At 36.2% G+C, this 13997-nt stretch overlaps 2 protein-coding genes across 2 annotated transcripts; both read left to right on the top strand.

The window, feature by feature from the left end:
- Positions 1–2754: 2754 nt before the first annotated feature.
- Positions 2755–3674, top strand: LOC118680694 (uncharacterized). The gene is made up of 2 exons (XM_036361746.2): positions 2755–2945; positions 3013–3674. The coding sequence occupies exons 1-2, from the start codon at positions 2891–2893 to the stop codon at positions 3621–3623; spliced, it is 666 nt and encodes a 221-aa protein (XP_036217639.2). The 5' UTR covers positions 2755–2890; the 3' UTR covers positions 3624–3674.
- Positions 3675–5058: 1384 nt separating this feature from the next.
- Positions 5059–6164, top strand: LOC118680703 (uncharacterized). Its single transcript, XM_036361767.2, has 2 exons — positions 5059–5217; positions 5280–6164. Exons 1-2 carry the CDS (start codon positions 5163–5165, stop codon positions 6044–6046), a joined length of 822 nt encoding a protein of 273 aa, XP_036217660.2. The 5' UTR covers positions 5059–5162; the 3' UTR covers positions 6047–6164.
- Positions 6165–13997: the final 7833 nt, after the last annotated feature.

Consider the following 13997-nt stretch of genomic DNA (forward strand, 5'->3'; position numbering starts at 1 on the left):
TAGACAAACATTATTTTATCTGAATGTCAATTAAATTAAACCTAATTATTATCCGCTTAAGAAAAATTCATTGAATTCTTAACTAAAATTGTGGCAGTATACAAAACTCTTTCTCTATTATGCATCTAACCTTGAAAGTAGATGAGGTCAGGCCAAAAAAAGTGGATGACTTTGATTTTCATCCTAAATTAACGCGTCTACTTCAACATTATCTTGTTTCGATCATCTTTTTGAATCTCTAGATAGAAAGAGAGTGGTCAAGTTAGAAAATATTATCGACGAATGCTGCCAAGCAACAACAACGTTAGGAGTACTGTAGAAAACCCGAGCTCATTTGGTAATTTAGTAGATAAATACCTTTCGAGAGACTGACGTCTCTACGCTCCTTGGTGTGATATGTTGTATCCATGGTATGGTCGAATGCGTCCTAGATGCTTCAGACACTACACCTCGGACCATAACTATTGAAGCCTTCATATAACGAAAATGTGGACCCCAGAGCCTATGGCTGCCTTTTTGCCGAAAATATGGGACAATCTATGAGATATATAATTGAAATTTGGGGAAAATGTTTTCCTGTTAATAATATACCCTAGTGTCAGAAATGATTGAATCGGATCGGATCTATACTTCTCTTAGTCCCCTTTTATACCACATACATTGGCCAATGTGGTAGTTATTTTACGTGTACCATAATTTTGTGCTTAAAACGGATAAAAGCGGGCGAAAACTTGCCTTGCACTAATATGACTGATATTCACGATTTTAAATGTCCGGCTGACTTTACTTTAAACATATGTTTATATTTAAATAATTATAAAATTGCTTAATAATAAGTTCTCAAGTATACCTGAGCAATGTCGAAAATAAGTGCAATCAGCCCTTCCATTTCTATGTCCTCAAATGATTTTAGTATAATTTTCGCTGACGGGAAGTACAATAAAATATAGTAATAAAACTAAGTGAGTACATGACCTTTAAACTATGTTACTATCATACCAAATTGGTAATCCTTTCACGATTTAGTGGAACAATGAAGTTTTGCTAAATTTCTTAATAAATATAAAAAAGTTTTGCCAAAACCTGAAGGTATTTCTCGGCTTTGATCAGGCAAGAGTATGAAATGTTCGGTTACACCCCCTTTCTTACTTGAAAATTTATTCTTCACTTTATTGATATCAAAGTGACAAACTCTGTTGTCTTTAAACAAAAACGAAAGACGTTTCAATGAGAAATAACAACTGTTTGGATATCTCTAAAAACAGATTGGTTAAGCGAAGAATGTCGGACCTCTAAGAAATAAATATCTGAACAAACTAAATTACGGCATATTATTTCCTATATTCTGTATCTTTCTTATACTATATAATTCCGTATGCTGTAAATGACTATAACAACAGCACTAACTAAGTGCAATACAGAAATCGGGGTACCAAAGCAATGTTTCAAACAAAAGAGTTAATTTGGTTATAGTGATAGTCCAAAGAAGCACTCACTCAAAAAGTCAGAATATTTTCTAATGACTTCAATAGTGGTTCCGACGTAAGATTTTTCTCTAGATTTGAATGAAAGAAATATGCTATGATGGTTAATGACATTGCCTCCATCTCCCATTATATACCATAGGATTCAAATGGACGCGATTTTTTTTAGGGTATTCTCCGAGGAACTAAAATCTTCCTCCCATTTCGCGGAATTAGTAGACATAGAAAAGGGTAATACGCATAACCACAGCGGATACAGAAAACAACCATTAACATGGAGACTTATTACTTTTGTAAACATTAAAATTCAGTGTGTCAGAAAAAACTAAGTTCGAGGAAGAGATTATTCATACTTATCAAAGCAATATGAACTCGTTTATAATAAGAAATCAGTTTTTCTTTACTTCAGAGATGGAAACTAATGATGAGTAAGATCCTAATAATAAGGTTATATTTCTCCACCAAACATCTTGGCTAAGTTCTATTTAGGAATGATGGACTCAAGGTTCATTCCTTGACAATCCAAAAGTTTTGGGCTTAATCAGATCTTCAATAAATATCAAAGCGTGGGTGGGCGAATTAATTTAAGTGATCAAATCAATTATTTCGAGAAATATGTTTGAGCTCACTCATTTACTTAATGAACAACATAACTTCTTTTACTGCTTTACTGAGGAACAAAGAGAGCGGCAATAATAACTAACTTAACAAAATACAGTTTTGTCTAAAAATCGAAAAACCTTTGATAAAAGCAAAAATACAATATTTATTTTAATTTTACTCAGAAAACAAACAATACAAACTTACTCAAGTGTTCTTTGTTATGGGCTCTTTGATACAGAGGGTAAAATCCTATATCCAGCCTATTAAACAAAGGTATTCTTTGTTGTGTCACGCTTCTTAAAAATCCTTGGACTAAAGTTTTTTCGCTGCATTGATAGCAGAATAAAAAGTATAATAACTCAGCCTGAATCGCAAGAAATCACTTTGCAGCCCTCCAATGAAAATATTTTGTCAGTGTAAACTGGCTTAAGGCTTAGAGTTTATTCACAAAGCGTCTGATTAATGCATGTTGTTTCGGATACAGGTTCTTAGACAGTGAATTCCAACGTTCAGATCATATGAATAGTCTACCGCCAGTCTAAAATTTACTTTTGTTATTGTGTATACTATTAAATATTTTCGTTAGTTATTTAATTACATAAATTTTATATTTACAAAATAATTTATTTATTTATAGTTACAACAGGAATTGTTTTCATAGTTGGTTTATAATTATAAATTCATTAAAATATCTAAATACAATGCAATTGTTTACTGAAATTTTGCTGAAACGTAATTATGCTATATAAGACTGACGAAACCGCTGGAGTCAGCAATTTGACAAAGCTCATTTGATTAACAAGATGAAATTCTTTACGGTATTATTCTTTATCGCTTTCGTGGTCGTCCTAGTAAATGGTATGTTGCACTAAATGAGTGTTGCTGTGTTCCTTCAAAAATATTTAAATTTAAAAAATAATTCCAGGGCAACGTGGATATGGGCGACGAGGACCAGTCAGACTAGTTGGAAGGCTCCTTAGCCGTCTTGGAGGATTTGGTGCTTTTGCAAGAGTTCGCGGACCTGCACCACTGTTCCCATTTGGACCGCGCCCAGGCAGACCTCATGCACCTGAATCTTCATCTGCTACACCTGTATCTTCATCTGATGCACCTGTATCTTCGTCTGCTGCACCTGTATCTTCGTCTCAGTCCCCTGAATCTTCATCTGCTGCACCTGTATCTTCGTCTGCTGCACCTGAATCTTCGTCTGCTGCACCTGTATCTTCATCTGTTGCACCTGAGTCTTCATCTGTTGCACCTGTATCTTCGTCTGCTGCTCCTGTATCTTCATCTGTTGCACCTGAATCTTTATCTGCTGCACCTGTATCTTCGTCTGCTGCAACTGTATCTTCATCTGTTGCACCTGAGTCTTCATCTGTTGCTCCTGAATCTTTGTCTGCTGCACCTGAATCTTCGTCTGCTGCACCTGTATCTTCATCTGTTGCACCTGTATCTTCATCTGCTGCATCTGTATCTTCGTCTGTGGCATCTGAATCTGCATCCGTTGCACCTGTTGCGCCCTCAACCGCTGCATAAAGTTTTGTGGGAAGCGTCAATCTATAAAGGCAAAAATTATTTTATCTTAATGTCCATAAAATTGGAACTTAAGTAACTTTTAATAAAATTTGGTTTCTTTAATTGTTTAAGAAAATTCATAGAACTCTTTACTGCCAGTATTCAATCCTCTTTCTCTATTATGTATCTAACCTTGACAGTAGAGGAGGTTAGGATAAAAAATTAGATGACTTAAATTTTAATCTGAAATTAACCTATCTACTTTAACATCATTTAGTGCCGATCATCATTTTGAACCGATCAGTCGCATTGTGGCTCATTAGAAAACATTAGAAGTACTATTGCAGGAAATATAACAACTTCTTTTGGTACTTTATATGCTGACATTTCTCTTCGATTCTTGGTGTGATACTTCGAGCTTATGGTTCTTGGTGTGGTAGAATGCGTACTGTCGGTTCCGCCACTGCACTTACTGCTCCAAATACTTCGTGAGCTGCCACTTTAATGACTTTGGTATCTTCAGGCTCTATGATTTGTATCAGACCTTATCCGCTTCTATTTAATGTACGTATCAGGCAACACATCTTCAGATAATCTAATTTAGTAATATTAAATATTGTTAAACAAGTTTGATTCTTACTGCTATTAATAGATTATCAGATCTAAAGTCGAAAGCTCTTAATATTCAGTAGCCTATAAATATGCAACAACCTCTGGCTCATAAGTAGTACGTTTTTAATTATTGCTCTCTTTATTTATATAGATATTATTATTTTTTAGTGGCATTCTTCTTTTTAAAATTATAGAACTTATTGTCAAGTTTTTTCGTCGGTTTATGTAGACAGTAACTGAACAGCTATGAATATCTACTTCAGTGCCTTTTTAATGTACTGCATTAACTGATAGACAAGTCTTGAGTCAATGTAGACTTAGCTGACCATTCGTCCCGGTTTGGTCGTACCGTCCGGATTCCGTGTTAAACGTCTCGGCCGTGATGGGCTAGAAAAAAGAAAGAGGAATGAATTGTATTGCTCTCTCATAACATGGATAAAATCAATGACTAAAAAACCGTCCCCGATTTTGTCGAGACAAAGACATATCATTGTGCTACTTTTTTGTTCTCCTCTTTGGTTCTTCTAAGAAACATATCTATAAAGCGTGGTTTTCTTTTCGACACTAGACATTTAATTCTCAAATTCAATCTTGTAGAGATTTTGCAAGGCTTGTGATCAACGCATGTTGTTTTGAATACATGTCCTCAGATCCACAGTCTAGCAGTCTTGGATTTAGACCGCACGTCTAATGAACTACATAAAATCAAATATTTACTATTTTGTTGCGTATAATAAATAATTAGGCGGTTTTTCACAATTATTTGTTTATATTTACTTATAAAGGAAATTGTATTCACAGTTGGTTTGAAATTAGAATATAAAATGAATATATAAATATTTTGAAAAAAATTGTTTGTTGAACTTTGGTGAAGGTAAATTATGCTATATAAGAATCAAGAAAGCACTGGAAAGTCAGCAGTTTGGCAAAGTTCATTTGGTTGAAAAGATGAAATTCTTTACGGTATTATTCGTTATCGCTTTCGCGGTTGTCCTGGTTGAAGGTAGGTATTGCTAGTAAACAGTTGATAAACCTTCTGACTGTTTTAATATATACAAATTCTAGGATTCGGACCTCGAGAACGTCTTGGACCAAGAATAAGCCTAGGTGGCTTTAAAATATTTAGAGGATTTGCCATACCAAAACCACCAGGATTTGGCATACCGAAACCATCAGCATTTGGCTTCCCAAAACCACCTGTATTTGGCTTCCCAAAACCACCAGCATTTGGCTTCCCAAAACCACCAGCATTTGGCTTCCCAAAACCACCAGCATTTGGCTTCCCAAAACCACCACCATTTGGCTTCCCAAAACCACCAGTTTTCCCCATTCATCACCGTCCATGCCTTCCAGGTTCAACAGCTGCACCTTCGACTGCCGCACCATCGACTGACGCACCATCGACTGCCGCACCATCAACTGACGCACTATCGACTGCTGCACCATCAACTGCTGCACCAGCGACTGCTGCACCATCAACTGTTGCTCCATCAACTGCTGTACCATCAACTGTTGCTCCATCCACTGCTGCACCATCAACTGTTGCACCATCAACTGTTGCACCATCAACTGCTGCATCAGTGACTGCTGCACCATCAACTGCTGCACCAGCGACTGCTGCACCTTCGACTGTTGCTCCATCCACTGCTGCACCATCAACTGTTGCACCATCAACTGTTGCACCATCAACTGCTGCACCATCAACTGCTGCACCAGCGACTGCTGCACCAGCGACTGCTGCACCAGCGACTGCTGCACCATCAACTGCTGCACCAGCGACTGCCGCACCATCAACTGCCGCACCATCAACTGCTGTACCAGCGACTGCTTAGTTACTTAAATAACTATAATCAGTTGATTTGAAGGTTTATAAATTAAAAATTAAAGGGTTTCAATAAATGGTATACTCGTATCTTGTTCTCTTTAAAACAAAAATTGTGAGCCCCAAAACTATTTTTTTTAATATTAATTACAGCTTGAATATACCCTTTTCACCACTAAACTGTTAACAGTCAGAAGAAAACGTCGGAGACCCTACAAAGTATATACATATATAAATGATAAGCATGACGAGCTGAGTCGATTAAGGCATATCAGTCTGCCTGTCCGTCTGTCTGTATATACGCAAACTAGTTTCTAAGTTTTTGAGATATAGACCTGAAATTTTCCACACGTCCTTTTCTCACCAAGATTGATGCACATTGGTTGGAACCACCGATATCGAACCAATATAGCATATAGCTGCCATAAAAACCGAACAATCGGAATAAAATACTTCTAGGGAAAACTTTTCCATTTGACGAGATATTTTCACGAACAATGAATGATTTGGCACAAATCATTATCCAAGGCGTCGCTGCGATCTCCGAAGAAATTGTTCAGATCGGACAACTCTAACATATAGCTGTCATACAAACTGACCGATCGAACTTAAGTCTTTGTATTGAAACTTTTTTATTTGACATGGCACAGACTGATATATGAGGCAGCGCTACAATCTTCGAAGAAATTGTTCACGGAAGGAGAATAATAGAAGGTGAAATATCAATAGCTTTCTTATACTCTCGCAACCTGTTGCTACAGAGTATAATAGTTTTGTTCACCTAACGGTTGTTTGTATCACCTAAAACTAATCGAGTTAGATATAGGGTTATGTATATATAAATGATCAGGATGAAGAGACGAGTTGAAATCCGGGTGACTGTCTGTCCGTCTGTCCGTCCGTCCGTCCGTCCGTCCGTCTTTATGAAACTTGGTAGACATGTTTCTTGGTACCGTGAGACGGTTGGTATTGCAGATAGGCGTAATCGGACCACTGCCACGCCCACAAAACGCCATTAATCAAAAACAAATAAATTGCCATAAAAAAGCTCCGCAATAAGATACAAGACTGTTATTTGGTACACAGGATCACATTAGAGAGGGGCATCTGCAGTTAAATTTTTTTTTTAATTGGCGTGGTCCCGCCTCTAATAGGTTTAATGTGAATATCTCCTAAACCGCTAATGCTATAATAACAAAATTCACTGGAAGCAAATGTTTTTAGCACTTCTATTGACGGTGTGAAAATAATTGAAATCGGGTGGCAACTCCGCCCACTCCCCATATAACGGTACTGTTAAAAACTACTAAAAGCGCGATAAATCAAGCACTAAACACGCCAGAGACATTAAATTTTATCTCTGGGATGGTATGAGATGACTTTATAGGAACCGCGTTCAAAGTGAAAACACATATCTTGACATCTGCTTAACCGATTTCAACCAAATTCGGTGCATAAAGTTCTTTTCATGTTTCTATGTCATAGTGCGAAAATGGGCGAAATCGGACTACACCACGCCTACTTCCCATATAACACCATTTTAAATTCCATCTGATTCTTTCACTTTCCACTATGCAAATCAGGCAACAATGACTGTATCGGTATAAAACTTTGCGTGAATAATGCGATTAAAGTATGCCACCTTGTGGCCAAAAATTGTCTAAATCGAACCAAAACTTTTTAAGCCCCTAAGTACTAAATATGTGGACCCCAGTGCCTATAGTTGACCTTCTTCCGAAAATATCAGTCAATCCACAAAGAAATCTCAAACGAGTATACTATTTGACTTTGCGAGAGTATAAAATGTTCGGTTACATCCGAACTTAGCCCTTCCTTACTTGTTAACAATAGGGTTTGTCAGAGATTCCATGGCGGTATTGTACGTCTAACGAAATTTTTAGAAATGCGTAATTTCAAATTCTTTTCTATGGAAGATATGAAATTCTAAGTAACAATATTTTATTAGTTCAAGCCAACAAATTAGAATGGAAATAGTGAAAGAACAGAAATTTCTTTAAAGAACGTGTGTTTACAAAAAAAAAAGTGTCTGTAGACTGATGATTGATTTTTAGCCAATCGCCTAGGAGTTCCCTTCTGCTCGTGTGTTTACCATATGTTGCGGTACCATTGAGTTTCGCTGATATCTACTTACATATATTTTGTATTCACAATTGGTGAAAGTTTTCCATTTAAAACAAGTATTTGCCATTTCGTTTTCGATATCGCCAGAATGCACTATTTATGAGCTGAAAAGGTATTGTGGTGTTAGCAAGTTACCAAAGTTCGTGAAGATGATAAAATCCTTTACAATAATTGTACTTATCGTTTTCGCAGCTGTCCTGGTTAATGGTTTGTTTTGCCAGTTGTTTCCTGCTTGTGCGAAAGTACATATAGTATAAAGTTTTATTTTAATAAAATTACAGTGCAACAAGCCTTCCTTGAGGGATCTGAAAGATTAGGTGAAAGAAGATTAGGTGTTATTAGAAGTGTTGACGAGCTTCTAGAATTTGGTGAACCTGATGTGTTAGGAAAAATACGCGTCATTCGAATATTTGGTGATCGTCTACTTGGTAGACGTTCTCGATTTGGTGGACGTCCTCGATTTGGTGGACGTCCTCGATTTGGTGGACGTCCTCGATTTGGTGGACGTCTTCGATTTGGTAAACGTCCACCATTTCGCAGACGTCCTCCATCTGCTAGACGAACAGCATCATTCGTTCCCTTCGACCTTTGGTATGGATCTTGTCCACGTCCGCATCTCAATTCATCCATTGCTACACCTTCACCTACTGCAGCATCCTCTGTTGCATTTTTATCTACCATACCACCAGGTAGAACTAGGTTTCAATAAAAAATTCGACTTAGGACTAACAAATATTATTTCGAAAAAACTAAAAACTAGTTTTTCTTTTATTGGTTCGGGTTTCTTCTGGCTAGGTAATTGAGTTTAGCTAAGTCTTTATAAATAAGGAAGGGTGCTAGATTCGATTTTATACAGGTTGGTTGAAAAGTTTCTCTTCCCACCAATAAATAGCAGTACTAATTTTACTTTTCTCAAGTTGGTACATCTGTCGTGAGAACACGTGCAAAGTTACAAATCATTCTGTCAATTAATTCTTTGTTTACAAGCCATTTGAAATTGACGTGTCAGAGTATTTTTTAATATCGAAAAAATTTAATATCGCGCAGTGATTAGATACTTTGTTTTAAAAGGATTAAAGCAAAGGAAATAGATTCCGATCTAATTTCGTGAAGATACACCGTCAAATAAAAAGTTCTCCCTGTAAGCACTTTATTCCGATCGTTCAATTAATATGGCAGCTATATGCTTAAGTTATCCGATCTATACAACTTCTTCGGAGATTGCATTATTGCCCTCAATAATAATCCATGCCGAATTTCGTGAAGATACACCGTCAAATGCAAGAGTTTTCCATGCAAGCCCTTTATTCCGGTCGTTCAATTAATATAATTGATCAGTTTGTATAGCAGCTATATGCTATAGTGGTCCGATATCAGCCCTTCTGACAAATAAGCTTCTTAGTGAGGAAAGAACAGGTGCAAAATTAAAGATCGATAGCTTACAAACTAAAAGACTAGTTTGCGTATATACAGACGGACAGACAGACGGACAGACAGACGGAAATGGCCAAATCAACTCAGATCATCATGCTAATCATTTATGTATATATTATAGGGTCTCCGACGTGCCCCTCTGGGTGTTACAAACTTCTTGGATTACTCATATACCCTGTTCAGGGCATAAATATATTTCGTACCACAAACAGTGTTTTTTCATTTCGAGAGCAGAAACTTTTCATCCAACCTGTATAGTTTCAGCAACTCGAATTCCTTTCTATAGGACTCCAATTACTATCTATTATAATACTTGTACTTTCTGCTTGGATTTTTACGTAAGGACAATCCTTTTACTAAAACCAAAACAGACCAAAAACTTCGAAATATCCACAAGAACTATAATTCGATGACACATTGCATGTGAAGAAATTGTTTGGTATCGGCAGGCAAAGTACTAAAACTAAAGTCTATATCTCGTTCCTACATACTACATCTCCAGATGGAATATGAATGGTACTTAACTAACCGTTTTCTTTCTCAAGTCTCCCGACAGATAGTCCAACATATTAGGTCAAATAGACTGACATGTACATATTATGGAAGGTGTGGAGGTATAAATTATATAGAAAAGAACTGTGATGAAGACATAGATACCACTGAGTCTCCTTTAGCAAATGTAAACCCGATTAAGCAGCGGCCGCTTGTTTATAGTATTACCCGTTGTAGTCTGGGGCTTAAGCTGTATTGTGATAGTGCAATTTGTGGACTCCACCAAGAACTTCCCAAAGTAATAATGAATCAATCCAATTTTTGATACCATCTACTGATGTGAACCGTATACCAGTGAGGCTGCTTTGCATCGACCGGAACCAATGGTATTCAGAAGGGGCATATTCTGGGCTCCAAATTGTTTTTAACCGATCTTGCAACATGAGGGCGAAACTATGACTTTCAGTTGAGTTTTTCTTAATATTAATGATTATTCCATCGATCGGTTATGATCGAATTTTTTTTCATACATGTTTAAAATACGGTAGTAAAGTGATTTTTAAAAATTCGAAGTCGTTTTAAAGATATATCAGTTAGAAGAAGGAGTTGTTCGGAGCGCTGAGTTGGCAGATTTGAAACTTTAAACGGGATATTCTCAAAACTGTGCTTTTCGAACTTTCCTCCATCGTATCTCAAAAACAGCTTAACCGAATTTCGATTTTTTTAAGCAAAAAACCAAAGAAAAAATGCATATACCATAAATTGGTATATGATAATAGTCCAGCAGTTAATTTATTTTGTATCAGATAAGCCAATCAGCCGGAATCGTAGGGGAAGTGCGAGCACATTTTTTCGAGGCGGGGCTGTTTAGAACGCTGTAACTCATATTCTACACAATATTTGTAAAATTAATATTTATACTGTCGAAACATATGTTAATAAATGGTAATAAACATAAAGCTCTATCTATTTACTGGTCGTAGAAAAGAAATCCTAAAAAATCTCTCAAAAACAGGCCGTCATATCGGATGACGCCCTTAATTCAATGAAGAAAAACCTAAACAAAAACATTTTTCAGGCACAAAGTTCGACATATTTGAGTGAAAAAAATTATTGTTGTTTACGCTTCAAATGAATTACTCGTATATGTTGGAAAAAGACGTACAAAGACAATAGCTTTCCAACGCATGTTCGGAGTATTGGAACAATGGAATATACATATGTATTTATTGTATAACAATATGGCTACAGAAGCCATCCCCTGATAGCCACTTCTGATGTCTACAATGCGAATTCAATAATGAATATAAGCAAATAAATAATTTACATATTTATTCACTCTTTCATTGTGTTGGCGGTAGCTGTACTTAATAGAAGAACAAATAAATATTAAAGGCTAAATAAATATTGCATAACACTTGCCTAAGACGTATTATTTAATTGCGTTAAAAGCGCCTTTGCCGTCAGCTATTATATAAAAACTATTTGTACTTTTTTTTAGATTCAGCTATTTAATGACGACTAACAAATTGTGGAATCCCTTATTAATGAACTTGAAATAGCTCTCTTAAATGTAGAGATATCTTAGAACAAGAAAAAATGTTAGCTTCGGCAGTACCGAAGATATAATACCCTACACAGGTACATTTTTTACAGCATAAAATGGTTAAAATGATCTCTCTTGATTTGGATTGGTCAGCGAAATATTTATAAAGCCACTTTCGTTTAGCTCAGTAATGATGGAAAAATTTTATATTCGAGACAACAAGAAATAAACTGTTTTCTTAGGACGATGAATCGCTGTATGGTCTTGCTGGAAACTGAATTCATTCCAATAAATTCTTCTCCGAAATCAATTAACCGAGTCCATTTTTGTTGTTACGAAGCAAACTGCAGTGTTCCCCCTCTAATTTATCTCACCCCAAACCATGAGTGATCCGGCCAATGACGGTTTGACGCACTTTTTGTCATAAATACTATCTAATTCGTATTTAAATATTTGTTGCACTCGTCGTACTCCTATCTCCAAGTTAGCTTTTTGTTTTATCTATCTCGCACATATATTTTCTGCCATAATAATTTGTTTAATGCTATTTTTTACATAATTTGTCTTTAGTTGTAAAAAAATTCTTACAACATGCTTCGCCACCTTTAACCGTCTCGAAATTTCTAGCTTTGACAAACCCTTTTCGTGATATGTTATAATTTTTCTTTCTCTTCTTCTGTTAAAGCTTTTCTGCGAAGCATTTTTTTCGATTTGGAAATTAAATTCATCATCCAACAATAATTAAAAACATGGAATTAGGCGGTGGCTTTATACATATTTCGCTGGGTGTACAAGTACTTGAGTTTGATCGGTCAATTTGGAGGGCAGCTATATGCTACAGTTGCCCGATCTGAACAAATTCTTCGGAGATTGTAGCGATGTTTTGAATAAATATATATGGCTAATTTTGTGAGGATATCGTGTTAAAAAAAAAAAGATTTTCATACAAGGACTTGAGTCCGATTGTTCAGTTTGTATGACAGCTATGTACTTTAGTTGATATAGGTATCGGCGCTTCCGACAAATTAGCATCCTAATGGTGAGGTAAGGACGTTTGCAAAATTTCAGATCGATATCTAAAAATGTATATTATATATACATACATATACAAGGTAATATTCAAAAGTTCCAGGACTTTTTAAACAACGCGGCTTCTAGTGGCGCCATCTGTCTGAAATTGTTATCCCTCAATTGTGTATTCTTCAGTGTTGTCGTATAAAATTTATATAACAGCTGACTTGTATATCAGCTGAGATATCGCGCTACATGTGACATAACATTTGTAGTGTCGGTCGAAAAATGAGCATCAAACAAAGAGCCAACATTAAGTTTTGTTTTAAACTTGGTAAAACTTTTACCAAAACTCATCAAATGATAAAACAAGTTTATGGCGATGGGTTTAAACGTTTTCAAGATGGACGGGAGGACTTGGAAGACAGCGTACGTTCGGGCCGCCCAAAAGATGTTGTGAACGAAAAAAACACGAACGACGAAATCATCGTTTAAATATATGGAATCGGAATTATCAATATTCGCAGCGTCGATTTATCGTATTTTGACAGAAACTTTGGGCCTCAGAAAGGTTTGTGCTCGATTTGTCTCGCACACTTTGAAACAACACGAAAAAGACCTCAGAATCAGACAGATTCTTTGACCAAAAATCGCATTCATATCATCAACCATTCACCCTATTCGCCTGATATGGCACCCTGCGATTTTTATTTGTTCGGAAAGCTACATTTGGCCATGAAAGGAAACCGCCATGCTGCCGTTGATGCCATCCAAAAGGCAACGACAGCCATCGTCAATGCTATACCGACAAATGACCTAAAAAAGTCATTCGATAACCTTCTTGAACGTGCAAAACGTTGTATTCAGGCGGAAGGAGACTATTTTGAAGGCGACCAATAAATTTTTCAAAAAAAAAAACAAATAATATTCATTTTTTAATAAAAGTCCGAAACTTTTGAATTGCACCTTGTATATACTTTATTAGGGCGTACAAATTTCCAATTTGCACATTTTATGCCGTAACAGACCGAATTCAGTATTCTATATTGTATGAGTCTTCGCCGAAGTTGAGATGATCAAACCAAGACACAAGAATCGTCAAAAAATGTGAAAAATGCAGAAATCATCAGTAGTAGGAATAAAGATTTCGACAGTTTCTTCCAATATCTTTTTTTTGAGAGACCAGTTGTCCTAAAAATACATTAGCTCTTGACGTCATGGACGAAAAAAGAGAAAAATTTGCTTACAACTACTATGAGATTTAGCAGGTAAAAACACGAAGAAACTATGATTCCATTTGGAAGAGAGAAAGTCAGCCGTAGAAAAATTCAAACAT

The sequence above is a fragment of the Bactrocera oleae genome, chromosome 3 (assembly GCF_042242935.1).
Source record: "Bactrocera oleae isolate idBacOlea1 chromosome 3, idBacOlea1, whole genome shotgun sequence".
In the NCBI taxonomy this organism is placed as follows: Eukaryota; Metazoa; Arthropoda; class Insecta; order Diptera; family Tephritidae; genus Bactrocera; species Bactrocera oleae.

Excerpts from the sequence above, each read along its gene's own strand:
- LOC118680694 (XM_036361746.2), top strand. The coding sequence starts at position 2,891 with ATGAAATTCTTTACGGTATTATTCTTTATCGCTTTCGTGGTCGTCCTA. Across the intron at positions 2,946-3,012 it reads CGTGGTCGTCCTAGTAAATG|GGCAACGTGGATATGGGCGA; the intron begins GTATGTTGCACT and ends AAATAATTCCAG.
- LOC118680703 (XM_036361767.2), top strand. The coding sequence starts at position 5,163 with ATGAAATTCTTTACGGTATTATTCGTTATCGCTTTCGCGGTTGTCCTG. Across the intron at positions 5,218-5,279 it reads CGCGGTTGTCCTGGTTGAAG|GATTCGGACCTCGAGAACGT; the intron begins GTAGGTATTGCT and ends TACAAATTCTAG.